Source organism: Caretta caretta, chromosome 9 (assembly GCF_965140235.1).
Source record: "Caretta caretta isolate rCarCar2 chromosome 9, rCarCar1.hap1, whole genome shotgun sequence".
Taxonomy (NCBI): domain Eukaryota; kingdom Metazoa; phylum Chordata; order Testudines; family Cheloniidae; genus Caretta; species Caretta caretta.
In genome coordinates, this window is record NC_134214.1 from 64710602 (window position 1) to 64738499 (window position 27898).

Here is a 27898-nt window from a genome sequence, read left to right on the forward strand (position 1 = left end):
GCTTATCTAAAGTGATCATCAAGTTGGGCCATTTCCAGCACAAATCCAGGTTTTCCCACCCTCCGCGCCCCCCCCCCCCCCCCCAAACTCACTCTCCTGCTGGTAATAGCCCATCCAAAGTGACCACTCTCCTTACTGGTCCCAGTATGGTCCCAGTTCAAGTCCATAACATGACACCCGTTTTGACAATTCTGTTACTATGGTTTCAACCAATTTGCCTGGTACTCAAGTTAAGCTTACCAGCCTGCAATTGCCAGGAGCCTTTTTAAAAAATCCACCACCCCGACTTTTTTGGCAAAGTGGGCATTTGTCCCGTTTGCTCTCGCCAACTTGATGAGCTGGCAAGAGCGAAAAGGACAAACGCTCACTTTGCCAAAACCCTGGGGTGCAGAGCAGCGGGTGGAGGGAGGAATGGCGATGCCAGCCCTGGGCGGGGGGCAGGCAGCCTTGGGCACAGCGATGGTTGGGGTGGGGGTTGGCCTAGCCCCACGCGGTGCCCCGTTTGCCCTTCGGGGGGGGGGGGAGGGGGAGGGGGAAAGCAGAGCGCGGCAGGGTGAGGGGCCGGGAGGGGCGGGGTCGAAGGGGACAGGTAGCGCCTAACCCCGCCCCCACACAGAGCCCACGGCTGGCGGTGCGCGCGGCGCGTGCCCGAGAGGGGGCAAACCTGTCTGTGCCCGGCGGGCGGGCGGGCGCGCGCATGCGCGGTGGCGGGCAGGGCGGGGTACGCAGCGGGGCGGCCGGCGGCTGCCCTTCCCCTTCCCCTTCCCCGGCTCAGGTAGGAGGCGGCGGCGGCGGCGGCTCCTCTGCGGTAAGGGGTGGCCCGGGGATGGGTGCCGGGGGGCACCGACCGCCCTCCCTCACCACCAGCGCCTGGCTCTGCCCCCGGGGTCCCCAGCGCCCCTCACCGGCCCCCCAGGGCTCCCACCGACCCCCTCACCTACCACCCCGCCCTGCCCCCCCAGGGCTCCCACTGCCCTGCCCCCCAGAGCCCTCTGCCCTCCAGGGCTCCCACCGACCCCCTCACCCACCCCCCCCGGGTTCCCACTGCACTGCCCCCCAGAGCCCTGTCCCCCCCAAGGGCTCCCACCGACCCCTCACCCACCCCCTCGCCCTGCCCCCCCAAGGGCTCCCACCACCCTGCCCCCCCGGGCTCCCACCGACCCCCCCAGCCCTGCCCCCCCCAGGGCTCCCACTGCCCTGCCCCCCAGAGCCCTCTGCCCTCCAGGGCTCCCACCGACCCCCTCACCCACCCCCCCCCGGGTTCCCACTGCACTGCCCCTCAGAGCCCTGTCCCCCCCAAGGGCTCCCACCACCCTGCCTCAGCCCTGCCCCACTAGGCTCCCACTGACCCCTCACCCACCCCCCCAGCTCTGCCCCCCCCCAGGGCTCCCACTGCCCTGCCCCCCAGAGCTCTTTGCCCTCCAGGGCTCCCACCAACCCCCTCACCCCCCCCAGGGTTCCCACTGCCCTGCCCCCCAGAGCCCTGTCCCTCCCAAGGGCTCCCACTGACCCTTCACCCACCCCCTCGCCCTATCCCCCCAAGGGCTCCCACCACCCTGCCCCCTCCCTGGGCTCCCACCGACCCCCCCCAGCCCTGCCCCCCTAGGCTCCCACTGACCCCTCACCCACCCCTCCAGCTCTGCCCCCCCCCAGGGCTCCCACTGCCCTGCCCCCAGAGCCCTCTGCCCCCCAGGGCTCCCACCGACCCCTCACCCACCCCCCTGCCCTGCCCCCCCCGGGCTCCCACTGACCTCACCTACCCCCCTGTTTTGCCCCCCTCAGGACTCCCACTGCCCTGCCCCCCAGAGCCCTCTGCCCCCCAGGGCTCCCACTGACCCCTCACCGCCCCCCCCCGCCCCCCAGAGCTCTCTATCCCCCAGGGCTCCCACCGACCCCTCACCCCCCCCCCCCGTCCCCCAGGGCTTGCACCGATTCCTCACCAACCCTCCCGCCCTACCCTTCAGAGTCCTCCGCCCCCTCCTGGCACCCGCCCTGGGGTCCCAAGAGCCCCTGACTGACCCTCCTGCCCTGCCCCCTCACTGACCCACCTTGCCGGGGCCCTCACAGCCCCTCCTCTGCACCGACCCCACCCCCACCAACCCACCTCCCCAAGCTCCCCCATTCACCCAGCACAGCATCCCAGATCCCCTGTCAGTGCCCCCTGCCATGGTTCTCCCACCCAGCCTGGCAACCCCATGAGTCCCACAAACCCAGCCCCCCTCCCCTCCTTGGGCCCAGCATCCCCCTGGCCCAGCAGCCTGGGGGCCCCCTACTGACCTACCTCCCCAGCCCCCTAGGGCCTAGCACTCCCCAAGCCCTTTGCCCTGCTTCCCACCAAGCCACCTCCTCAGAATCTTCTGCCCCCAGCTGAGCACCCTTGGGCCCCCCACCTCCCACAGCAAGGCCCAACTGACCCAGCCCCCTTTCCCCCCCCCAGCCCCTTCCCTAGTGGCCCAGACCCACCTAGCCCAGCACCCCTTGCACCTCCCCCGCTCTGCTCCCCGCCTGGGGCCTGCCCTCCCTAGTCCATAGCCTGACTCCCATGACTCAGCTTCCCAGCACCACTGGGCCTCCTACATGGCATAGCAGCCCCCAGCCTCTCTCCCTCCACACACCCCCCCCCCCCAGGGCTCAGCACCCCCTGGAACAACTCTCCCCAATACAGCACCTGCCAGGCCGCTCCCAGCACCCCCACTCAGCACAATACCCCTGGGTGTCCCTCACCTTGCCCCCCTGGTGCCCCCACACCTGGGGCTCATTACCCTGGGCATCCTCCACCCTGTCCTCCTGGGGTCCAGCACCCCTTAGGCATCCCCCCACACTACCCCCACCCCTGGGGCTCATTACCCTCTGGGCACCCCCCTCACTGCCCTGTCTGGCCCCCCTGAGGATCCCCATGCTTTGCCCCCCACCCCACCCTCTTAATCCTGGGACCTGTGGGAATCGATCTCACTGTCCCCGGGCAGGTCCCGGCACTGTGCTTGTTGCTTGGGCAGGCGGGGAATGACCCCCATCCATAGGCCCTTTAGCTCCAGAACTGCGGCAGTGCTTCTGCCCTGTGTGTCGAGGTGGTCATGGTGATGTTACGGGGGGCAGGGAGAGGGGGAGAATTGAGTCTCCCATGTTGGAGCATAACCCAGGTGCTTGCAGTGAGGGATGCTGAGGTCTGAGCATTAATTCTCATCTCCCGCTTCCAGTGATAGAAATCTGGACACATTCATTACAAAGCCTTTTTTGCTTTCTTCTGAAGCTGCAGGGGATAGAGCAAGGCTTATGGATCTAGGGAGAGACTTACTAAATTAGATGTAGCCTAAACACAGACCTTCTGCTGTACCATACTTATGCCTTAGTTATAGACCGGTGCTAGTGACCTGCATTAAGGAAACTTACTCTTTTCTTTCAGAGCGTCATCCATTGCACGTTCAGTCACATATGATATTAAGATTCCATTGATAGTTTATAAAGGGTTAAATTATTAATATTGTTTACAAGCATGTTACAGACATGAGTTGTATTTGTTATAGATGGTTATAAGCATATCAGTAGGGGTCATAGCTGTAAGTCATGTTTATAAGCAGCCTATTTACCTGTTGGACTCTATAGCAATCTATACCAATTGACCAACTATTTATTAAAACACCCATCAGTCACTTGTTAATCCTCTGTAAGTCATTTATAGATAGGATATTAATATAAGGTCTGACTGCTTGTTTCACCAGAGGGGTTTGCAACAACATGTGCAGAACTGGGTAAAGTGCTCTTGAAGTCAAGGCGCTTTCGACAAGGGATTTAGAGAGGAGGATTGGAGGGTTTCAGCTGTCAGTGGTGAGTGGGAAGCTTTCCTTGGTCATCTGGCATAGGGGAGCTGTGCTGTGTTTTTGGGTTTGTTTGGTTTTTTTTTTGCAGAATTTAAGCTTTCATTAAAAAAAATCTGGGCACTTTGGAGGTACATTGGTTGCAAAGGTAACCTTCCAGAAGTAACTCATGCAGTGCTGTTGTCCTAACTAGGCAGACAGGTTGCTCAGTACTCTTAGGACTTTGCTGAGTAGCAGTGAAGTGAAATGAACAAGACATTGGTCAGTTTCACTTTGCCTGCAGCTGAGAAACTGGGGTAAATCTCAGTTTCATTCAGTTGGTATGTAGAAGAGCTGCTTGTTTTTGCTGTACAGCAGAGTAACTTCTCTTGGGGCAGAAAGTCAAAACCTACCAACCAAATAAACAAAGAACCAACAACATAAAAAAGAGGCTGCTGGAGTGCAGAGAGAAGTGGAGGCCTTCTCCTTCCTAAATGATAAGTCAGGAGCTTCTGGGGTCAGGAGGGAATGAGCTATTTCTCCCTCTAAGTACCCAGAAGAGGGTGGGAGTGCTGGTCCTAAATTAATCTGCCGTTTACTTGCCAGAGGCTGATATGAACAATGAGGACCCCAAGCAGAATCCAGGGACTCTTGGCAGGAATTCTAGGAGCTGAGGCTAGCAGGGAGCTCAACTTTTAGCAGAGCATTCCCATGGTCCTCATGGTGAAGGGCCCTCAGTTTTCTTATCTGCCTTATGCTAACAGGCTTAGTCCTTTGGCTAGTAGGTTTTGGGTACATTTTTAAGCCCTTGATCGTATTTTGGGGTGTGTGGGTGGGTTGTCCAGGCAAATCCTTATTTATTGACTTCCCATCTCTATTTATCCTGAGGGAAGTGTCTTTGGGACAGGGTTACTGCAGAACCTGTTGCTCATTTGCCTTTGGCCTTCTGCTAGCTCTCCTTAGCTTTACCCTTTTCCATTATGATGGTGAAGAAACTAGTGTCCAGGTCAGAAATGAAGAAAACTCTGTTATTGTCCTATGCTCCGATTCAGAATTACAACTGAATGCAGATGCAGCAGACTGAGTGTAGCTGTGGATAACTCATTAACTGTTCTTTGTTTTTTAGTGAATGTAATGATCACGAAAGGTGACAGCTTGACAATCCTGGAGACTGAAGTCCTTTATCACTAGAAAAGGTACATTAGTCAGCAGCAGTATAGACCTCCCTCGCTCCTCTGTTGTCTCTACACTGATTTGTAGAACATCTCTAGGGAAGAGAGGACAGTTCAGTCCTTGGCCTTTCTGCAGAAGATGCAAACATGTGAACCTGTTGTGCTGGTGGTTCTTGCACGTGGACACCTGTTCATTAGGAACTAGGCTGAGCCTCACCAGGCCACTTTACACAAGGCCACAGCATATCATTTAATAGGCAATTTTCATGTGAGTCGAATAGAATTGTTTCAGTGTATTAGGTGTTGCAAAAACATAAAGGAAGTCCCTTCTCTGAAGAACCTACTCTTAAAGTTGATCATATCAAGAGTTCTGTATAACTGTTTTAAAAACAGCCTTAAAAAAAGGAAGTAGAGTAAAAACACTACTCAAGCTCAGTTGGCAAAGTACCAAGCTCTGCATGCGAGTCTTGTTGGCAGAAAAAAAGCATTGCAAACAGAAAACAGCACAAAAACAGGGGCTCTGTGATTGAGAGCCCTTCAGAGCCCTATAGGGAACTCCCCAGAAAGAAAGCACACAATCTTACTGCGTAATGTGAGTCAGTCAGTTTCCCTAGAGTGCTTTAGATAAGATAACTCCTCTTATACTAACTTCAGCTCTTTTTGGCCTTAAACTGCCAAACGGTTTGAGTCAGAGACATGAAATTCAGCCTACCTGAAACTGCTGCGCTAATGGTTGAATCATGGAAATAGAGTACCTAGTGACAAAGATGAGGAGGTGACAGAGGTGTACTTTATTCAGTTTTTTTTCCCTGCCAAACCCTAAAAGTTGGAGCACCACACTTCAATTTTTCTGAAATACCCTAAATTAAGGGGACCCGGAGCAAGATCACAATAGATTGTGAAATCTTATAAAAAATGCCAAGTATCTCTTAAAACTTTTGGAGAAATGGTCTGAATCGCAGATCCATCCTGTCAGAGAGAAAGGTAGATGAAAAATCCTCATCCATTTGTGGTGCGGGCACTGTGTGAATCAACTTTGCAACTTTCTCCTTGTACCACTTGCCTTTGTTTTTGATATGCCTAAAGCTCAATTGACTGCAAAAGTTGGAGGTGGTTGGATCTTCTTCATGGTGCTGTGCTGTACTCCTGTAAAATCAGTAGTCTGTCCTTTCCTCTTGGGGTGTATTTCTTAAACTACCCAGATGCAATGTGTGACAAAGACCTACAGTGAGGGGCACAGAACTTAAAATGCTGTGTGATTCCTTCTTTTCATGTAAATAACTTTCTGTACCCTCCATCACATGTTTTTTTATTTCTGAAATGAAACAGGACCATTCCTGAGGATGTGACAGTTGAGGTATGTCTTAGGGCTTGTCTACACTTGAAATGCTTCAGCAATACAGTTGCATGGCTGAGTGCTTCAGTGTAGATGCTAACTACATTAACAGGAGGGGTTTTCCCATTGATGTAGGTAATCCACCTCCCTGAAAGATGGTAGCTAGGTAGATGGAAGAACATTTACACTTGGGGTTAAGTTGGCTTAACCAGTCTGGATTTTTCACACCCCTGAGCGACACAGCTAAGCTGACTTAATTTTCTAGTGTAGACCAGGCCTTAGAGACAGAAATTCTTTTCTTTTTCAGGTCCGGTGATTCTGGTTATAGGGACAAGTAGCTGTTCAGTCAGTCATACACTTCTGTAACTCAGCTTATTACCTGGAATTTTTGTTCCTGTGCAGAGAAATTAATTGCTGGATCAACTGGACTTTATTCAAGCAGCTGTTTGTTCTGTTCTTTAAATCTGTAGGTTGTCTTACTCCTGCACCCCTCCTGTGCTGCTGCAATGACTGGAAAGTCCCTGCTCTTAAAGGTCATTCTCCTGGGGGACGGTGGAGTTGGGAAAAGTTCCCTCATGAACCGTTATGTCACCAACAAGTTTGACTCGCAGGCTTTCCACACCATAGGAGTGGAGTTCTTAAACCGCGATTTGGAAGTGGATGGACGTTTTGTGACCCTCCAGATTTGGGACACAGCAGGGCAGGAGCGTTTTAAGAGCCTGCGAACCCCCTTTTACAGAGGAGCAGACTGCTGCCTGCTGACCTTTAGTGTAGATGACCGTCAGAGCTTCGAGAACCTGGGCAACTGGCAGAAGGAGTTTGTCTATTATGCAGACGTGAAGGACCCTGGCCACTTCCCATTTGTGGTCCTGGGCAACAAGATAGACAAACTTGAGAGGCAGGTGACCACTGAAGAGGCCCAAGCATGGTGTTTGGAAAATGGGAATTACCCCTACCTGGAAACCAGTGCCAAGGATGACACCAATGTGGCAGTGGCCTTTGAGGAGGCTGTGCGGCAGGTACTGGCTGTGGAGGAGCAGCTGGAGCATTGCATGTTGGGGCACACCATTGACCTGCACAGCAGTTCCAAATCAGGATCTTCATGTTGTTAGGAATCACCTGGGGATTGTACCCAAGGACTGAGTGTTTAAACAGAACAAGTGCAAATGGCTCTTGGGCATGCTGAGGTATGCCGACAGAAAGGACAATGGGTGGGGTCACTGGCTGTAGGAGTCACAGCCTTTCTAGCTGAACAACAGATGGAGTCTTTGGGTGTGAAGAAAAGGGTTTAGGGGAGAGATCTAATTAGGTGCATTTGGAAGTAGTTCTCCCCCCTCCCTTCCTTCTTTCTAACAGATCTAAGGATAGGGTTAATCTGAGAGGGTTGCAAATTATGGTCTGTGCCAAGATCTATCCACAAAATGAGACTTGCGGAGCGCTAGACGTTCCCCAAATTATTTCATTAATGAACTGAAAAGTACTAAGCCCACTAACCTCTGCTGCACCTCTTGACTGTACACTGCCAAAGTAAGGTTTGATCAGTTTGCTGCAAATAATAAAACTAACCTTGAATTGGCATGAGGATGCCAAGTAAAGGAATGACTGACATAGTTCTGTTGCTTAGGTTAATCTCCTGGTATCCTGATGTTCCCTAGTCTTTCTGACCCTCTCAAAAAAAGCTTGCTATGTGGAAGAGCGATGCTGTGAGTGCATCACACTGGAAAGTAACAATGCTCCAATGATTTGAAGAACACGATATGAGGGAGTGGAGTATGTTTGAATGTTGCAGCCTTAATTCTTGACAGCTGCTTACCTTGATCACTTTTTTTCCCACATCTGACTTTCTCCATATTGATGTTACTTTCCTAGTGTGACTAGCCTCCTCCTAGTTTGTGTGCCCTTGTTTTTTTCTGAGGCTCAACACTAGATGGAGCTGCTCACCATTTGAGTGACACTGGGCAAATCCTACCTCACTCGTAGTCTCAATGTCTTGCTTGTGAGGAAGGCTTTAGAAACAGTCTACTGTCTTCCACATTCAGTGTGAATCTTTCGCAGGTCTCAGTGCCATGTAATTACCAACAGATCATGGCTCCAGCTATGGGCTCCTACACTGTTGGGATGGACTGAATAACACCTCCTGGGAAGTGCAGATGACTGGTGGCCAGTAAAACCACTCATTCATAAGTGCACTGGTTTAGCAGCCCTGGTTCTGGCTGTGCTTTGTTAGCCCAAGGGTCACTGTCTTAAGCCACTTCAACTCGGCTCCTTTAATTTGGATGCTGCAGTTCTGAATCAATTAAATCTGCTCTCTGCAGGACCTAAGAGCAGTCAGGATACTGGGAGTTAATTGATGGTGAGGAGCACAAACCTAACAGGTGTCTCACTGCACTGTCCTGTTTTCTCCAAAAGGGTGAGGAGTTCAGTGAACTTTCTCTGCAGTTTACTCCAGTCTTAGTGATCTGGTTGATAGACTTGAGTGGTAGGGAAGCGATTTCAGCTAATTGAATATTCCTTAGCCAGCTGACTGGCTCCAGTCAGTGGGGAGGAGCTCTGGACAGCCTCAAAATGGCTGAAAATCAAAATTCTATAAAGAAGACATATTACAAATAAATCAGGGGCATTGCTAACCCAGAGCTTCGGCCTGTTTGTGGCTACCAGTCTCAAGCTATCCATCTGTAGCATTGGGATCAGTGCTTGCTTGCTACTATGTATTCTGCAATTTTATGCTGTTTGTCCAAGATTATGTTCTGATGACACTGTCTGTAACTGTAGAGAGGCCTGTCTCGGGGAGAGCTCCCCTACAGTCATCTCAGTGCTGAGGAGTGCAGCCATCATGGGCCCAGTTGATCCCGCATTCCCCTGTGTGAGCCTTGATGGTAAGTCTCATGGCTCAAATACAGCAGTCTCATTCACTTTGTCTGTTGAAGCAAAGAGATTTCCACCTTGGGGCTGGACAATGGAAGTTAGTCTCAGTTGCCTCCAGGCTCCTGCTCTGCAGGGGGAGTGTGTACTTTGCATTAATGCAAGATAAGTCTGCCCTCTCTCTGCAGGGCAATAATGTGGAAGTGATGATAGCTGCAAAGGTACTATAAGGGTGGAGCCTGATTTTAGTGATGTTGAGCACCTGCAACTCCCATTGACATAAATGGGGCAGTGCTTGATGCTTTTGAAAAATCAGAATCCATGGTGTTTACAGGGGTGTCCTGCATCTCCCTAGTTACACTTCGCTTGTACTATTTTTATTTAGTGGTCTTGGACCTCCACTGGCACCCCTGTAGTTCCTAAGGGCCTTGCCTTCATTGTAATGGTACTTGATAATTCCACAGGAAATTCTATGACCCAAACTCTGTCTCCTATAGTCCTGGTTAAAGACTTAGTGTAAACAAATTTGGGAACCATGTTTAAAAGTTATTCCAACTGAGCCAGTTTCTAAGATGATCCAGTATGGATGGGGCAGAAGGTGTTAGAATGTTTATAAATCATAGTGATGGACCTTAATGTATTTAGTCCAGCTAGGTCAAAGGTTAAGTGACGCCCCTTTCTTTTTGACCATGCTACTTTTCCAGCCTAGTTATCGCATGATTTGTCTGAGCATTGACCCTGCGTACGAAACAGTACAATTACTGTGAACAAGCTGTGATGTGTGAGGGAGAATGCGCAGCAGGGTATCCTCCTGTACTTTGGGTGCTTGTTGACGCTTATGGCTGAAGCTTGAAAACCTTCACCGTATTTGAACTGTGCATATAGGTTTACTAGCTGTCTGTATAACTCTGGAGTGTGTTAGTGTCTTTTGTTTATTTTTAACAAACCATATGGTTAATTTTTTAAAAAGCTGTATGTATGTAAACTCCATTTTTAAAAAAAAGTATAGTATTTTCTGTGTGTACTCATTTAATTTATTTTCAGCCAATGTGCGCACAATTCCTGGGAGAGCCAGGATCGTGAATTCTTCATTAAAGGTCAATTGCCAACAGCTTGTCTTGGCTGGCCCCTCCTTGACACTTGCTGCTGCTGCTAAAGAAACTGGGGTTGTAAAACTGATAGTTTACCTTGATTTTAACCAATAAAACATGGATGTATAAAGTGAATTCAGAGCACAGCTGCTTTTTGGTCATTAGGCCACTATCTTCAGTTGGTATAAATCGGCATAGTTCTCTTGAAATCAATGGAGCTGCTATTGACACCACCTGAAAGTCTGGTCTGAGATGTGGGTACCTGACAGGGAAATGTAACCAAGGCATCCAAGTGTCGTGTGTGCAATGGGGTTGAATATTTCTAAGAAGAATCATAGTTTAAGAAAAGCAGCTAGGGGAAGTGCAAGGACTCTGATCATGCCCTGCAAACTTGGTAGGATCTAGGCTTGATTGGACATCTTCCCCCATCCTCTTCTTATGTACCTATATAGCACCTGGGCACAATCTGACCCTAACATGATACATGAGCATTGATACTGCCAGTCTGTTTAAAACATTCATCAGTTGGCAGTTTCAAGCACCAGGGATTTAGCCACAAAGCCAGAAACCTTGTAAAGCCAGACTACAGCTTGGTAGATTGAGTAAATAAACATTTTAATGGCTGAGAGCTCCTGGAAACTCTGCCAGGCTTTCTAGTTGACCAAGTTTGCCTATACATTATGTATTTTCCTGTAGGTTTCTTCTCGTGTCCTGTTACAGAGTCTGATTGCTTATCACATTGCAAATGGTTTCAGTGGATATGATGCCGATGCCACAGCCAGAAGAATGGGACTTCATTTTAGGGGCAGAGGAAGTGTTAAAAGTATCCAAAGAGCCTGTTTTCATGCAGGCATCAGAGGATGTGATAAGAGAAATTCCCAGTAATTGTCAAACAGAAGCAGTGCAGTTTCTAAGAAGGCTTTATTATCAATTTCCAACATTTGCCTAAAATATCCATTCGAACTTCATGAATCCAGTATTCTCTCACTTTGATTTTTATTTTAGCTTCCATTGCGACTGTAAGGGCCAACATTATTTATGCATTCTATTCTAAGCGAATAGTTATAGACAGCTCCCTGCTTCCCTGTACCCAGCAATGGCATGGGTTAGTGGTTGGAGGAGGGGCTGCTTCCAGCACTAGTGATGGGTCAGCTGCTTGATCTTCCTGTGCCTGTTTCCCAATCTGTAAAATTAAGGAAATGATACTTCAGCCATCTTTGGAAAGAGCTGTGAAGTTCTTTGGCTAAAGGCTGTGTGTATAAAGCATTAGTCTCTGCAAAGTTCATATGGAAGGAGGGTGGACAGCAGCTGGATGTGAGCCTATCAGCTCCATCTGATGGCAGTGTTCCCTGTATGACCCCTTGTCTGAAAATGAGGAAAGCATATGCTTCTGGTAGCCATTTGGGTTTCTTCAGGACTGGCCATCGAACTGTGTTCTAATTAAGTTGGAGCTAAACTCATTTCAGACATGGTTTGGCTGGTCTGGAACCTCGGTTAACTAGACTTTAAATATTCCCTCTAATTTTTTCCATCCATGTGCGGAATAAATCTTGTGTGCACCGAGGTATATGCGGATGTGTGCCACCAGCAGAAACAAAAAACCTAGATATATATTTTTAAAAAGTTAACATAGGGTTAATTACTCCAGCCAGGACAGGTTAGGCATTTTAGAACTCACTACTCAAAGAATTAAATTTAAGTGTAAGAGAAATAAAAATTATGAAATGCATAGACCAGTAAAATAACACACTTTGAAAGAATAAAATTACAGAATATATGTGCATTGCAGGACGTACCAAGAAGTAATAATAATACAAGTATGTGGTGGTAGGTGAGTGTGAAAGTGTGTGTGTGTGTGAGAGAGAGACAGGAATAATATGGGTGCTGGCTGCTAGGGAAGTTCCTGAGAGATGCTGGGTGCTGTCTCTTTAAGGCACTCACTGAAAGCTCTCCTGCTCTGTCCTGAGCCCTGTCTCACCCTCCCCTGCTCTGTGGAGCTGGGGTACATAGGCAAGGGAGAAGGGCAGGGGGGAGTGTGTGTGTGTGAGAGAGAGAGAGACACCAACTGAATGAGTTTCAGAGTAGCAGCCATGTTAGTGGCACAAGTACTCCTTTTCAATTGTATAAGCTGGCTGCTGGGGAAGTCTCAGACTGTGTGCTGTCTCTTTAAGACACTCACCCAGAAAGCTAGTTCAGACCTCAGACCCCAGCAGCTCTCTCCTGCTCCACCTCCTGAGCCTTGCCCCTCTCCCCTGCTATGTGGAGATGGGGTTTGGGAAAGTGGGGAAACTGTGACACAGTACCTCCTCTGTCCCCACTCTGCACAGCCAGCAGGAGGGTCCTAGGAGCAGCTGCAAGAGCAACATGGATGCAAAGCAGCACCTGAACATATGCTGATTGATGTGCGCTAGCTCTGCTAATCAAGTGCACGGCATTTGAATCACTCCTGGGTGGGAGTGATCTGGGGGGAAACATGGGCAATTGCAGCAGGGAGAGATGAGGGAATATAGAGGCAAAATCTAATGACCATTTTAGGTGTCTGTATGCTAATGCAAGAAGTATGGGGAATAAACAGGAAGAACTAGAAATTCTAATGAATAATCACAGCTACAACATAATTAGTATAGTGATCTAGGAAAGACACAGGGGGGAAAAAGGGAAGGAGATGTCTTATATATCAAAGATGTCTGTGCCTGCACTGAGGTTGAGGTAGAAGTGGGAGGCAGACCTGTTAAAAGTCTCTGGGTGAGGATAAAGGGGGTAAAATACAAGGGGGATGTCATGGTAGGGGTCTACTATAGACCACCCTGTGATGGGGTTCAGTCACAGAGACCCCCTTGGGATTGTTACCTGATGTGCTGAGATTACCTCTGAGCCTGTTTTTCCTGCCATCTTGGGACTCCAGAACCCTGCCTTGTTGAGCCAGACATGCTAGTTAGCTGCAAACACAGACCTAGGTCTGATCCACGCCCCCAAAGCTGCAGACTTTAACAAAAAACTGCTCAGCTGGTCACCTATCTTCAGCACCCAGCTCCCAATGGGATCCAAACCCCAAATAAATCTGTTTTACTCTGTATAAAGCTTATACAGGGTAAACTGATAAATTGTCCGCCCTCTATAACACTGATAGAGAGATATGCACAGCTGTTTGCTCCCCCAGGAATTAATCACTTACTCTGGGTTAATTAATAAACAAAAGTGATTTTATTAAGTATAAAAAGTAGGATTTAAGTGGTTTTAAGTAATAACAGACAGAACAAAGTAAGTTACCAAGCAAAATAAAACAAAACACAAGTCTAAGCTTAGGTTTCAGAGTAGCAGCCTTGTTAGTCTATATCTGTAAAAGAAAAGGAGTACTTGTGGCACCTTAGAGACTAACAAATGTATTTGAGCATAAGCTTTCTTGAGCTACAGCTCACTTCATCGGATGCATTCAGTGGAAAATACAGTGGGGAGATTTTATATACACAAAGAACATGAAACAATGGGTGTTACTATACACACTGTAACGACAGTGGTTAGGTAAGGTGAGCTATTACCAGCAGGAGAGGAAAAAAAGCAAAAAAAACCCCCCTTTTGTAGTGATAATCAAGGTGGGCCATTTCCAGCAGTTGACAAGAACGTGTGAGGAACAGTAGGGATGGGGAAATAAACATGGGGAAATAGTTTTACTTTGTGTAATGACCCATCCACTCCCAGTCTTTATTCAAGCCTAATTTAATAGTGTCCAGTTTGCAAATTAATTCCAATTCAGCAGTCACTCGTTGGAGTCTGTTTTTGAAGTTTTTTTGTTGAAGAATTGCGACTTTTAGGTCTGTAATCGAGTGACCAGAAAGATTGAAGTGTTCTCTCTGGTCACCCGATTACAGACCTAAAAGTGGCAATTCTTCAACAAGAAAACTTCAAAAAGAGACTCCAGCGAGAGACTACTGAATTGGAATTAATTTGCAAACTGGACACCATTAAATTAGGCTTGAATAAAGACTGGGAGTGGATGTGTCATCTACAAAGTAAAACTATTTCCCCGTGTTTATTTCCCCCCCGCCCACTGTTCCTCAGACATTCTTGTCAACTGTTGGAAATGGCCCACCTTGATTATCACTACAAAAGGGTTTTTCCGCCCCCCCCCCCGGCTGGTAATAGCTCACCTTACCTGATCACTCTCGTTACAGTGTGTATGGTAACACCCATTATTTCATGTTCTCTGTGTATATAAAATCTCCCCACTGTATTTTCCACTGAATGCATCCGATGAAGTGAGCTGTAGCTCACAAAAGCTTATGCTCAAATACATTTGTTAGTCTCTAAGGTGCCACAAATACTCCTTTTCTTTTTAAGTCTAAGCTTAATACATTAAGAAACTGAATACAGGAAAATCTCACCCTCAGAGATGTTCCAATAAGCTTCTTTCAATACTTGACTCCTTCCTAGTCTGGGCCCAATCCTTTCCCCTGGTACAGACCTTGTCAGTTCCAGCAGGCATCTTAGATGAAAAGCAGGGGATTCCACATGACTGGGACTCCTTTGTTCTGTTCCACCCCCTTTTATAGTTTTGGCACAAGATGGGATTCCTTTGTCTCTCTTTGGGTTCCCACCCCTTCTTCTAAATGGAAAAGCACCAGGTTTAAGATGGATTTCAGTATCATGTGACATGGTCACATGTCCTGTGAGACCCCTAGTCTCCATTCTTCCAAGGCTGGCTGGCACATACCCAGCAAGTTTTGCAAGTAAACAGAGCCATTCACAACAAATTGTCCTGGTTAATGGGAGCCATCAAGATTCCAAGCCACCATTAATGGCCCACACTTTGCATAATTACAATAGGACCTCAGAGTAATACTTCATATTTCTAGTTTTAGATACAAGAATGATACATACATACAAATAGGATGAACACACTCAGTAGAACATAAGCTTTGTAATGATACCTTACAAAAGACCTTTTGCATAAAGCATATTCCAGTTACATCATATTCACATGTATAAACATATTTTTTTAAAGCATATGGAGTGTAACGTCACACACCCAACTAGGAAGAAGAGGTGGATGAAGCTTTTTTTTAAACAACTAATAATCATGCAAAACACAGGCCTTGGTGGTGATGTGGGACTTCAACTACACAGGCATCTGTTTGGGGGCGGGGGCGGGAAATACAGCAGGGCACAGATTATCCAACAAGTTCTTGGAATGCTTTGGAGACAACTTTTTATTACAAAGGGTGGAGAAAAAGCAACAAGGGGAGAGGCTATTCTGGATTTGATTCTTGTAAATAGAGACAGGTTGAGAATTTAAAAGTGGAAGGCAGCTTGGATGAAAGTGATTGTGAAATGGTAGAGTTCATGATTCTAAGGAATGGTCGGAGAGAAAACAGCAGAATAAAGACAATGGACTTCAAGAAGGCAGACTTTAGTAAATTCAGAATTGGTAGGTAAGAGCCTGTGGGAAGCAACTGTAAGAGAAAAAAGAGTTCAGGACAGCTGGCAGTTTTTTAAAGAAACTTTATTAAGGGCACAAGAACAAACGGTCCTAATGAGTAGGAAAGATAGGAAGTATGGTAAACGACCACCGTGGCTGAAGCAAGCATGTAGGGACAAAGGCCTTGGCTACACTTGCGAGTTACAGCGCAATAAAGCCACGCAGAGCACTGTACCTCACTCCCCATCTACACTGGCAAGGCATGTAGAGTGCTCTGACTCCGCGGCTACAACGCTGCTGGTACTCCACCTCAGCGAGTGGAATAATGTTTGCTGCGCCCCCTCTGGAGCGCTGCGGTGCCGGTGTGGACACCCTGGCCCTATATTGCGCTCTGATCGGCCTCCAGAGGTGTCCCACAATGCCTGTTCTAGCCACTCTGGTCATCACTTTGAACTCTACTGCTCTGCCCTCAGGTGACCAACCATCAGACCTGCCCTTTAAATTCTCTGGGAATTTTGAAAATCTCCTTCCTGTTTGCTCAGCCAGGCGTGGAGTGCTCTCAGTGAATCCTTCCGGGTGACCATGCCTCCACATGCCGGGCAAGCCCCAGTATGGAATAATGGCGAGGTGCTGGACCTGTTCAGTGTTTGGGGGGAGGAAGTTGTCCAGTTCCAGCTGTGCTCTAGCCGTAGGAATTACGATATCTTCGGGCAGATATCAAGGGCCATGCTGGAAAGGGGCCATGACTGGGATGCACAGCAGTGCAGGGTTAAAGTGAAGGAGCTGCGGAATACCTACCGCAAAGCCTCTGAGGCAAACAGCCGCTCTGGTGCTGCCCCTGCGACCTGCCATTTCTACAAAGAGCTGGACGCGATACTTGGGGCCGACCCCACCTCCACTCCGAGTACCACCATGGATACTTCAGAGCCCAGTTCAACAAGGCAGGAGGAGGAGGAGCAAAGCGGAAGTGAGGGTGCTGAGGCAGAGGAAGACACCCCGGAATCCCTAGATGCATGCAGCCAGGAGCTGTTCTCAAGCCAGGAGGAAGGTAGCCAGTTGCGGCGGCTGGTGCTTGGGGAAGGACAAAACTAGAGGAGGTTCCTGGTAAGCGGCTTTTATTTTGGGAAGGAGGTTATTCGGTGTGGGCTCTTGGGGCCAGGAGGGTTAGGCCTAGATGCGGAATAGGGCGTTGATGTGTTCTCTCTCATCGCGGTAATTGGCCTCAGTGATCTCTTCAAAGGTCTCAGCCAGAACTTGGGCAATGCACTTGCGCAGGTTTCTCGGGAGAGCCACTGTGATCCTTGTCCCAGTCAGGCTAACGTGTCCGTGTCACTGTGTCGTGAGGAGCGGGGGAACCATTGCTGCACACAGGCAAGCTGCATATGGGCCAGGGAGGAAGCTGAATTACAGTAGAAGACCCTCCCTTGCTTCCCAGGTCACCCTCAGCAGCAAGATATCTTCCAGGACGAACTCCTGTGGAAAATGTGGAGACAGTGTTCAGTATAGGGGCCCCCTGCTGCTGTTGGCTCTCCCCAAGGCACAGAAACCCGGAGGACAGTACAGCAGTGAAACAATCGGTCATGCTTGAGCCTGTGCTTATTCACCATTTTGGGGCTCCCGTGGGTTATGTGCGCTCGCTTTGGGGCAGGCAAATTATGCTTTTGTGTAGACTGTGCTTGCCGTTAAGTACAGGGGAATCATTGCTCTGTCTGGTGTGAACAATGCTGCCTCTGTTAAGTGTTACATTTTGCCTTTATAGATGCAACCTTGAGATCTCAGCCGTCCATGTTATCACCGGCCAAAAGACTCCAAAGAATCAGAAAGAGGCCACGTAAAAGCAAGGAAGACAATGTTTCATGAAGTCATGCAGCATTCAAATAATGAAAATTGAAAAATGCAGGAGTGGCGGGACAGTGAAAGGAGGATCCGCCAGCAGAATGCGGATCACTGGCACCAAAGCACGGATTGGTTGATAAGCATAATGGAGCGCCAAGCAAACTTTATTCAGGTGCTCATAGCCATGCAGGTGGAGCACTACCGCTCCCCACAGCCCTTGTCCCAAAACTCTTTCCCTTGTGTCCCCATGTCACCTCCAACCCACTTTCCCCAACATCTGGGTTCTTACTGCCACCAGCTGCCTCCAACACCTGTAGCTTCACCACCCAGCCCTGAAAATTACAGCCCTTACCCACTGCACTCAACCCCCATCACCATGCAGTATAGCCATCCTGAAGTGCAGCACTCATTGCACAGGACTCCAGATAGGACATACGCAAATCTGTGACTTTTACCGTTCCCCACCCCACCCCGTTGCCCTTTCTGTTTCCCAAGCAGTTGTTTTTCTTTTCAATAAATGGATTTTTTGGTTTTGAAAACATTCTTTATTATTGCATAAAGTAAAAGATACCTTAGCCCAGAAAAGAAACAGGCACTGCAAGTCAGCACAGCAAACAGATTCCTGCTAACATTGGAACCACTGCACTTCACTCCCGTGCAGGGAACCAGACATTACTGGTGGCTTTCAGCCTCAAATTGGTCCCTCAAGGCATCCCTAATCCTTGCAGCTCCGCACTGGGTCCCTCTACTAGCTCTGCTCTGTGGCTGTTCAAAGTCAGCCTCCAGGTGTTGAACCTCTGAGTTCCATGCCTGAGTGAATCGTTCACCCTTCCCTTCACAAATGTTATGGAGGGTACAGCACGCGGATATAATGGCAGGGATGCTGTCATCGGCCAGTCCAGCTTCCCATACAGAGAGCGCCAGCGGCCCTTTAAACGCCAAAAGCACACTCTAAAGTCATTCTGCACTGGCTCAGCCTGTTGTTGAACCTCTCCTTGCTGCTGTCAAGGTTCCCTGTGTAGGGTTTCATAAGCCATGGCATTAAAGGGTAAGCGGGGTCTCCAAGGATCACAATGGGCATTTCAACTTCCCCTACAGTGATCTTCTGGTCTAGGAAAAAAGTCCCGGCTTGCAGCTTCCTGAACAGGCCTGTGTTCCAAAAGATGTGTGCGTCATGCACCTTTCCAGGCCAGCCTGTGGTAATGTCTCTGAAACGCCCACGGTGATCCACAAACGCCTGGAAAACCATAGAGAAATACCCCTTCCAATTAACGTACTCGGAGGCTGGTGCCAGAATTGGAATATGTGTGTCATCTCTTGCCCCTCCACAGTTAGGGAAACCCATTTGTGCAAAACCTCCACAATGTCATGCATGTTACCCAGAGTCACGGTTCTTCTGAGCAGGATGCGATTAATGGCCCTGCAAACTTGCATCAACACGATTCCAACGGTCGACTTTTCCACTCCAAACTGGTTAGAGACCGATCGGTAGCTGTCTGGAGTTGCAAGTTTCCAGATTGCAATAGCCACCCGCTTCTCCACCATCAGGGCAGCCCTCAATCTCGTGTCCTTGCGCCGCAGGGTGGGGGCGAGCTCCTCACACAGTCCCATGAAAATGGCTTTTCTCATCCGAAAGTTCTGCAGCCACTGCCTGTCATCCCAGACTTGCATGACGATGTGATCCCACCACTTGGTGCTTATTTCCCGAGCCCAAAAGTGGCGTTCCACAGTGGTGAGCATGTCCATGAGTGCCACAAGCAAACTCGAGTCGTATGCGTTACTGGCGTCGATATCATTGTCGAAGGCCACACTGTCACTTTGGATCTTAAGGAATAACTTGACTGCCAAACGTGACGTGCTGGTGAGACTCATTAGCATATTCCTCAGCAGTTTGGGCTCCATTCCCACAGACCGAAAGGGAAGACAGAGTGCGCAGTACAAAAAATGTTGAAAGATGGCGCCAAATGTGGACGGAAGCACAGGGAATGCTTGGATGCGAACTGATGCATCACGGGGCATTGGGACAGAACCCAGAGTGCCCCACACCTCCCACCACCTTCCCACAAGCCACAGCGCCAGAATGGGAAGAGGTGCTCTGTGAGATAGCTGCCCATAATGCACTGCTCCCAATGCCGCTGCAAGTGCTGCAAATGTGGCCACGCCAGTGTGCTGTCAGCTGTCAGTGTGGATAGGCTGCAGTGCTTTCCCTGCTGCGCTCTATGAAGGTGGGTTTACCTCACAGCGCTCTACATCTGCAAGTGTAGCCTAGCCCAAAGAAAGGTCAAGGCACAAAATGAGATTGAAGTAGCTTGGGACATAAAGAGTAATAAGAAAACATTTTACAAATAAATGAGAAGCAAGGAGAAAACCAAGGACAGGGTAGGCCCATTACTCAATGAGGAGTGAAAACAATGACAGAAAATGCAGCAATGTCTGAATGTTAAATGCATTTTTTGTTTCAGTTTTCACCAGAAAAGTTAGCAGTGATTGGATAACTAACATAGTTTACATTCATGTAAATGGGGTAGGCTCTGAGGCTAAAGTAGGAAAAGAACAAGTTAAGAATTGCGTAGGCAAGTTAGATGTCTTCAAGTTGGCAGGCCTAATGAAATGGGCTTAAATTGCAGCAAGGGAGAATTTGGTTAGATATTATGGAAAACTTCCCAACTTTAAGGGTAGTTAAGCACTGGAACAAATTATCTAGGGAGGTTGTGGAATATCCATCACTGGAGATTTTTAAGAGCAGATTAGACAAACAGCTGTCAGGAATGGTCTAGTTATTACTTAATCCTGCCATGAGTGCAGGGGACTGGACTAAATGACCTATTGAGGTCCCTTCAGTCCTATATTTCTATGATTCAGTGATTCAATGATTTCAGTGGGAGTTAGACACCTAAAGATCTTTGAGGATCTGGGCCACAGTCCCTGTTTTTAATTGTCTGTAAAGCACCATGCACACATTGCTGTAGAAATATTTGGTTTAGCTTTATTGAATCCTTTCTGCAAGGACTTCAAATTCCTTGTCCTTCCCCGTCATTGAGCATCTTGATAATTGGATCTTAGGGTCAACTTCTACCCTTGGGTACATCAGTAGAAACCAGATGGGTGTATTGGAGGGTGGAAGGAGATATTCAGTAGACACAGTTGGAATGCCCATCCACAATTCCACTCCTTGGACTGCTGATGAAAACCAGAGCATTCCTAGGGGGTTATGTTCTTTCTCCTGTCCACTTTTCAGCTGAGAAGCCCATCAAGTTGCATGCCTGCCTTCCTGCTCTGCTCTTTACTTGTATGCTCTGTTACACCCACAGCTGATGTGCCGCCAGCTTTTCTGAAGCGTTGGTGTGTATTAAACTAGGCAAAAGCTAATTTGTAATAGTAGTGTGACAGCTTGGACCCATTTTGGGCACTAAGGGGTAACCCATCAGCTAGAAAAAAATTATTGCTACCACCTGTTAGGTCATCACCATGGTGGGTGTAGATGCTGGAAGTGGTGCAGTGTTTCTGTACCACAAAATGTTTAAACATTATCAGGCGTCCAATCCAAAGAAATCACAAACACACAAAAAGGGCCATAACTCATAGAAACAGTAGCAGAAAGCTTCTAAATACAATTGATGATACAACTGTGTACTCAGAATACTTTTGTTCAGGGAAATATTTAGCCCCATGTGATCTATTTTGTGCATTTTTTTAACGAATGGGATGCTGACACTGTCAACTGCACCTATTTTTCTCTCATTGCTTTTGGTGACTGTGCTCTAAGGTGTGGGAAATGGACTTACTCATACTTAGCTGACAGCTGTAGGGTGAGAACTGTCTGGTGAAAGAATGCTGCACAAGTTCAAAGCACTATGCCAAGAGGAAGCACCTGAGGATGGGGGTGACCCATTGCTTTGGACAAGGATGATGGCACTGCCGATTTCAGCCACAAGGCGGAGACTGAAGACTAGGAATCAGTAATACCTTCCTTCCTTTGAGTAGTGGTTTTCAAACCTTTTTTCTGGCAACCCAGTTGAAGAAAATTGTTGATGCCTGTGACCCAACGGAGCTGGGGATGAGGGCTTTGGGGTATGGAAGGGGCTCAGGGCTGGGGCAGAGGGTTAGGGTGTAGGGGTGAGGTCTGTGAGGAGGAGCCGGGAATGAGGAGCTCAGAGTGTGGGAGGTTTCAGAGTAACAGCCGTGTTAGTCTGTATTCGCAAAAAGAAAAGGAGTACTTGTGGCACCTTAGAGACTAACCAATTTATTTGAGCATGAGCTTTCGTGAGCTACCTCTGGGCTGGGGCAGGGGCTTGGGGTGCAAGAGGGGGTCAGGGCTCTGGGCTGGGGTGCAGGCTCTGGGGTGGGGCTGAGGATGAGGGGTTTGGGGTAGAGCAAGGGGCTCTGGATTTGAGGGGGGACTCACGGCTGGGGCAGGGGATTGGGGCACGGGGTTGGGGCGTGGGCTTACCTCCAGCGGCTCCCAGTCAGCGGTGCATCCAGGGTGCAGAGGCAGGCTTCTGTCCTGGCAGCGTGGACCACGCTGTGCCCTGGAAGCAGCCAGCAGCAGGTCCGGCTCCTAGGCAGAGGTCTACAAGCGGCTCTGTGCGGCTCTCACCCACAGGCATTGCCCCCCCCCCCAGCTCCCATTGGCCAGTTCCTGGACAATGAGAGTGCGGAGCCAGTGCTCAGGGCGGGTACAGCACGCGGAGCCGTGTGCCCCCCCCCCACCTAGGAGCTGGACCTCCTGCTGGCCACTTCGAGCACAGCACGGTGTCAGAACAGGTAGGGACTAGCCTGCCTAGTTGGGCAGCACCGCCAACAGGACTTTTAACGGCCTGGTCGGTAGTACTGACCAGAGCCACCGCTATCCAGTGCCTTCCATTCTGTGACCTAGTATTGGGTCATGACCCACAGTTTGAAAACCACTGCCTTAGAGCCATGGTAAATCATTCCAAAGCAGTGGATAGGAACACCCACTTCTTCGCAGGAGCTAGTTCTAAGAAGAGTTTGAGCAGGCCCCCCCCACCTCTGCAACAATCTATATCACAACCAGGGCAAGAAGAATAAAGCCCTCCAAACTCCCTCAGAGTTGAGTCTACCCCCTTCCTCAGTCAATAGCCTAAGGATGAAACAAACACCTGCTAGATGCAACGCAGCCATCTTCCTTACCCCAGCCAGGGAAGAACTGAGCAGACTGACCGGAAGATTTCCTGCTTGGCTCTCCCTTCTATCTTTATTGTAACCATGTAGTGAAATAGCCCCCAGCAGCGAATTTCACATTGCTGTTTGTCCCCAGTTATCTCTAGCAGAAGCAATAGAATAAACCCGAGGAGAATCTGAGCCAGGTGTCTCTGTCCGGTACCCCTCTGCCAGCCAGGGACAGAAGCAGAGACCCCAAGGTGCAATGGCTATCTTGCCTTGCTATAGATTTTTAGAATCATTCTGTACACACAGCTCCTCTTGTCTCTCAAGACAACCAGTAGCTTAAGTGATAATTGATTTTGCTGTAAGTGCTGATTGAAGTTCTGCCCCTCTGCCCAAGCTCTGGTAGGCAGCTGCTAAGTATATAGACCCCAGAGTCAGAGCCTTATGTTAATGAAAACTTTGTATATTATCTGTGCTCTCTCTGGCCACTCAGCCAAATGTGAAGTCACAGAGACTCCATTGCAATTAAAGGAGCTCAGCCAGATTTTCATCAGTGTAACAGCCTGGAAATCGGCCCACTCCCCTTTACCTTTCTTGAAGAATTACCTGAGTAGCATAGGTGTTGCACTTTCCTCCATGTTTTGGGGAGGAGGGGACCAGGGTTAATCTAGGGGAGTCGGCGATGGAAGTAGAGGCTTGGCACAAAAAAGTATGCAAGTTCCTACCATTAGTTTGCCACACACTTTGCAGCTGTCAATACAGCACACAGCTGAAGCCCAAGGCATGCAATTTGTACCAGTATTTCACTGGTTTGTTCAGTGTACAGTTGGCCAGGAACTATTTCACCCCCCCCCCCCACCTGCACCCCCTGTGAAAAATTTCAATTAACACTTTTTTTTCAATTTTAGTACAGACGCTTCGTCAAAACTCTTCCATCATTTTTATTATTATTATTGTGTTTTCAGCAACAGGGAAAAAAAAACAAAACAACCCACCTGGTTTTTTTCACTGACAAAAAAAGTTTTGTTGGCTGAAATTTTCAATTTGTCAAAAAAGCTACCATCTGGCCAAAAAAAAAAAAAAACTTGGAGGGGAAAAATTCCAACCAATCCCACTGGCTGGGGGAATTCATTAAAGTAACTTAATTGCGCCTTCTAGCCATAGCTGTTCTGAGCAACCTTAATCCCTTCAGGGGCAGTGTGGGGTGAACACCCCCATCACACCTGCAGAAACCATACTAAGAAACGCTGCATGGGAGCTGCCTGAGCACCAGGGAGAGGCGGCTGTTGCTGAACGGCTAGTAGCACGGTGTCTCTTCCACCAGGACAGCTGTCAAGAGCAAAATATACCCACCACCTTAGCAGAGAGTGATGCAGCATGTCTTGATGGCGCTACACTGTCACCTGCCATCAATCCTTGGCGCTCTTGCAATTCACTACTATGGTGGCACTGGTGTTGAGGCCAAATCAACTGGCTGGGCTGCTTGTAGTGCATCAGAACATGCCCCCACTCACTACTCACAGAAGGCCTGACCCTGAGGGGTGCTGAGCACTCACAATGCTCATTGACCGTGACAGCTTTGGGCTGCCACGTGAGCGTCGCATGCAGCATGCTGGGGACACAGCACAGTGAAGCCATCATTGCTGAACATTGACTTCTTTAAACAAAGGTGTTGCGGGTGAGGCCACACGGCTTCATTATTATTGACCTGGAGAAGCCATCCTCCCCCAGTCAGGAGGGCCTTTTAGTGTCTGTGCCATTCATTCCTGGCCTCCTTCACGCTTCCCTCCCTGCAATCACATCCCAGCCATGCTCCCCAGGGAGTACCTCCTCGCTCTGTGAAGCAGTGAATTGAATCTGGATTCTGGATGAACCCTCAGCTTCCACACACTACCCTGTGCACTGCTGCACCCGGCCCTGACCCTGCTGATAGGAAAAGCAATCCACTTCAGCAGTGAGAGACTGTTTCTTGTTTATGTGGCTCGTTCTTGGGTGCTGGCCGATCTGAGCACACACAGAGCTCTTTCAGCACAAAGAAAGGAGGGTGACAGCCTGTAGGAGAGCAGAGGACAATAGGCTCAATTGATGCACTGTGGTGACCCATGGGTTTCTGCAAGCCAGGACTCACAGTGTGGAGAGCAGCGTCAAAGGACAGGGAGGAACACGAGCTTAAGGATGGAGGAAGCACAAAGCACTTACGGTGAAAGCTACCCTTGCCCTTGCATCATTCAGCCCTGGGTTAAAGGCTTACATGGTGGGGATGGCCTTATATAGGACCTCTGTGCTGAGATGAATATCAGCCTTCAAAATGGTCCAAGAAGCATTGAGGCAAAACATTCTTAATGTCTTACTATTTAAGGGTATGTCTAGCCTGCAATCACGGGGTATGGGCTAGCACCGGGAGTCGGGGCCCAGAGTTCTGGGTGCTTTGCACAGCTCGTGCTGAAGCAGGTTCGCTGGTCTGGGACCCAAGTTAGCTAGCTAAAAGCTGGAGCTGATGGTGGAGCACTCACAGCCTTCTAGGCCTACCCAAAGCCTCCCATTGTCATCAGGTGGAGCGGCATCAAGTCCTGAGTTCACTTGGCCACTCATTCTGGATGAACACTCCAAAACAGTGGAGCGGCATCAAGTCCTGAGTTCACTTGGCCACTCATTCTGGATGAACACTCCAAAACAGTGGAGCGGCATCAAGTCCTGAGTTCACTTGGCCACTCATTCTGGATGAACACTCCAAAACAGTGGAGCTGCATCAAGTCCTGAGTTCACTTGGCCACTCATTCTGGATGAATACTCCAAAACAGTGGAGCTGCATCAAGTCCTGAGTTCATTTGGCCACTCATTCTGGATGAATACTCCAAAACAGTGGAGCGGCATCAAGTCCTGAGTTCACTTGGCCACTCATTCTGGATGAACACTCCAAAACAGTGGAGCTGCATCAAGTCCTGAGTTCATTTGGCCACTCATTCTGGATGAATACTCCAAAACAGTGGAGCGGCATCAAGTCCTGAGTTCATTTGGCCACTCATTCTGGATGAATACTCCAAAACAGTGGAGCTGCATCAAGTCCTGAGTTCACTTGGCCACTCATTCTGGATGAACACTCCAAAACAGTGGAGCTGCATCAAGTCCTGAGTTCATTTGGCCACTCATTCTGGATGAATACTCCAAAACAGTGGAGCGGCATCAAGTCCTGAGTTCATTTGGCCACTCATTCTGGATGAATACTCCAAAACAGTGGAGCGGCATCAAGTCCTGAGTTCATTTGGCCACTCATTCTGGATGAACACTCCAAAACAGTGGAGCTGCATCAAGTCCTGAGTTCATTTGGCCACTCATTCTGGATGAACACTCCAAAACAGTGGAGCGGCATCAAGTCCTGAGTTCACTTGGCCACTCATTCTGGATGAACACTCCAAAACAGTGGAGCTGCATCAAGTCCTGAGTTCACTTGGCCACTCATTCTGGAGCTGCATCAAGTCCTGAGGTCATTTGGCCACTCATTCTGGATGAACACTCCAAAACAGTGGAGCTGCATCAAGTCCTGAGTTCACTTGGCCACTCATTCTGGATGAACACTCCAAAACAGTGGAGCTGCATCAAGTCCTGAGTTCATTTGGCCACTCATTCTGGATGAATACTCCAAAACAGTGGAGCTGCATCAAGTCCTGAGTTCACTTGGCCACTCATTCTGGATGAACACTCCAAAACAGTGGAGCTGCATCAAGTCCTGAGTTCACTTGGCCACTCATTCTGGATGAATACTCCAAAACAGTGGAGCTGCATCAAGTCCTGAGTTCATTTGGCCACTCATTCTGGATGAATACTCCAAAACAGTGGAGCGGCATCAAGTCCTGAGTTCATTTGGCCACTCATTCTGGATGAACACTCCAAAACAGTGGAGCTGCATCAAGTCCTGAGTTCATTTGGCCACTCATTCTGGATGAACACTCCAAAACAGTGGAGCGGCATCAAGTCCTGAGTTCACTTGGCCACTCATTCTGGATGAACACTCCAAAACAGTGGAGCTGCATCAAGTCCTGAGTTCACTTGGCCACTCATTCTGGATGAACACTCCAAAACAGTGGAGCTGCATCAAGTCCTGAGTTCACTTGGCCACTCATTCTGGATGAATACTCCAAAACAGTGGAGCTGCATCAAGTCCTGAGTTCATTTGGCCACTCATTCTGGATGAATACTCCAAAACAGTGGAGCGGCATCAAGTCCTGAGTTCATTTGGCCACTCATTCTGGATGAACACTCCAAAACAGTGGAGCTGCATCAAGTCCTGAGTTCATTTGGCCACTCATTCTGGATGAACACTCCAAAACAGTGGAGCGGCATCAAGTCCTGAGTTCACTTGGCCACTCATTCTGGATGAACACTCCAAAACAGTGGAGCTGCATCAAGTCCTGAGTTCACTTGGCCACTCATTCTGGATGAATACTCCAAAACAGTGGAGCGGCATCAAGTCCTGAGTTCACTTGGCCACTCATTCTGGAGCTGCATCAAGTCCTGAGTTCATTTGGCCACTCATTCTGGATGAATACTCCAAAACAGTGGAGCTGCATCAAGTCCTGAGTTCACTTGGCCACTCATTCTGGATGAACACTCCAAAACAGTGGAGCTGCATCAAGTCCTGAGTTCACTTGGCCACTCATTCTGGAGCTGCATCAAGTCCTGAGTTCATTTGGCCACTCATTCTGGATGAATACTCCAAAACAGTGGAGCTGCATCAAGTCCTGAGTTCACTTGGCCACTCATTCTGGATGAACACTCCAAAACAGTGGAGCTGCATCAAGTCCTGAGTTCACTTGGCCACTCATTCTGGAGCGGCATCAAGTCCTGAGTTCACTTGGCCACTCATTCTGGATGAACACTCCAAAACAGTGGAGCTGCATCAAGTCCTGAGTTCACTTGGCCACTCATTCTGGATGAATACTCCAAAACAGTGGAGCTGCATCAAGTCCTGAGTTCATTTGGCCACTCATTCTGGATGAATACTCCAAAACAGTGGAGCTGCATCAAGTCCTGAGTTCATTTGGCCACTCATTCTGGATGAATACTCCAAAACAGTGGAGCGGCATCAAGTCCTGAGTTCATTTGGCCACTCATTCTGGATGAACACTCCAAAACAGTGGAGCTGCATCAAGTCCTGAGTTCATTTGGCCACTCATTCTGGATGAACACTCCAAAACAGTGGAGCGGCATCAAGTCCTGAGTTCATTTGGCCACTCATTCTGGATGAACACTCCAAAACAGTGGAG

At 48.9% G+C, this 27898-nt stretch overlaps 1 protein-coding gene and 1 long non-coding RNA gene across 5 annotated transcripts; one reads left to right on the forward strand and one right to left on the reverse strand.

The window, feature by feature from the left end:
• The first annotated feature begins 715 nt into the window (after positions 1 to 715).
• On the forward strand, positions 716 to 10390 carry RAB9B (RAB9B, member RAS oncogene family). Of its 4 annotated transcripts, none has more exons than XM_048864759.2 (3): positions 716 to 775; positions 4921 to 4990; positions 6773 to 10390. In XM_048864759.2, the coding sequence occupies exon 3, from the start codon at positions 6809 to 6811 to the stop codon at positions 7412 to 7414; it is 606 nt and encodes a 201-aa protein (XP_048720716.1). In that variant the 5' UTR covers positions 716 to 775; positions 4921 to 4990; positions 6773 to 6808; the 3' UTR covers positions 7415 to 10390. The 4 variants fall into 4 exon arrangements, with proteins under 4 accessions (XP_048720716.1, XP_048720717.1, XP_048720718.1 ...); XM_048864758.2 differs by lacking the exon at positions 716 to 775 and adding an exon at positions 791 to 808; XM_048864760.2 differs by lacking the exon at positions 4921 to 4990.
• Positions 10391 to 11159: 769 nt separating this feature from the next.
• Positions 11160 to 17824, reverse strand: LOC142073213 (uncharacterized). Its single transcript, XR_012669962.1, has 2 exons — positions 14638 to 17824; positions 11160 to 11438 (listed from the first exon to the last, which is right to left on the reverse strand). It is a non-coding gene; the product is annotated as an uncharacterized LOC142073213 (long non-coding RNA).
• Positions 17825 to 27898: the final 10074 nt, after the last annotated feature.

Coding starts and splice junctions, on each gene's coding strand:
- RAB9B (XM_048864759.2), top strand. CDS start 6,809: ATGACTGGAAAGTCCCTGCTCTTAAAGGTCATTCTCCTGGGGGACGGT.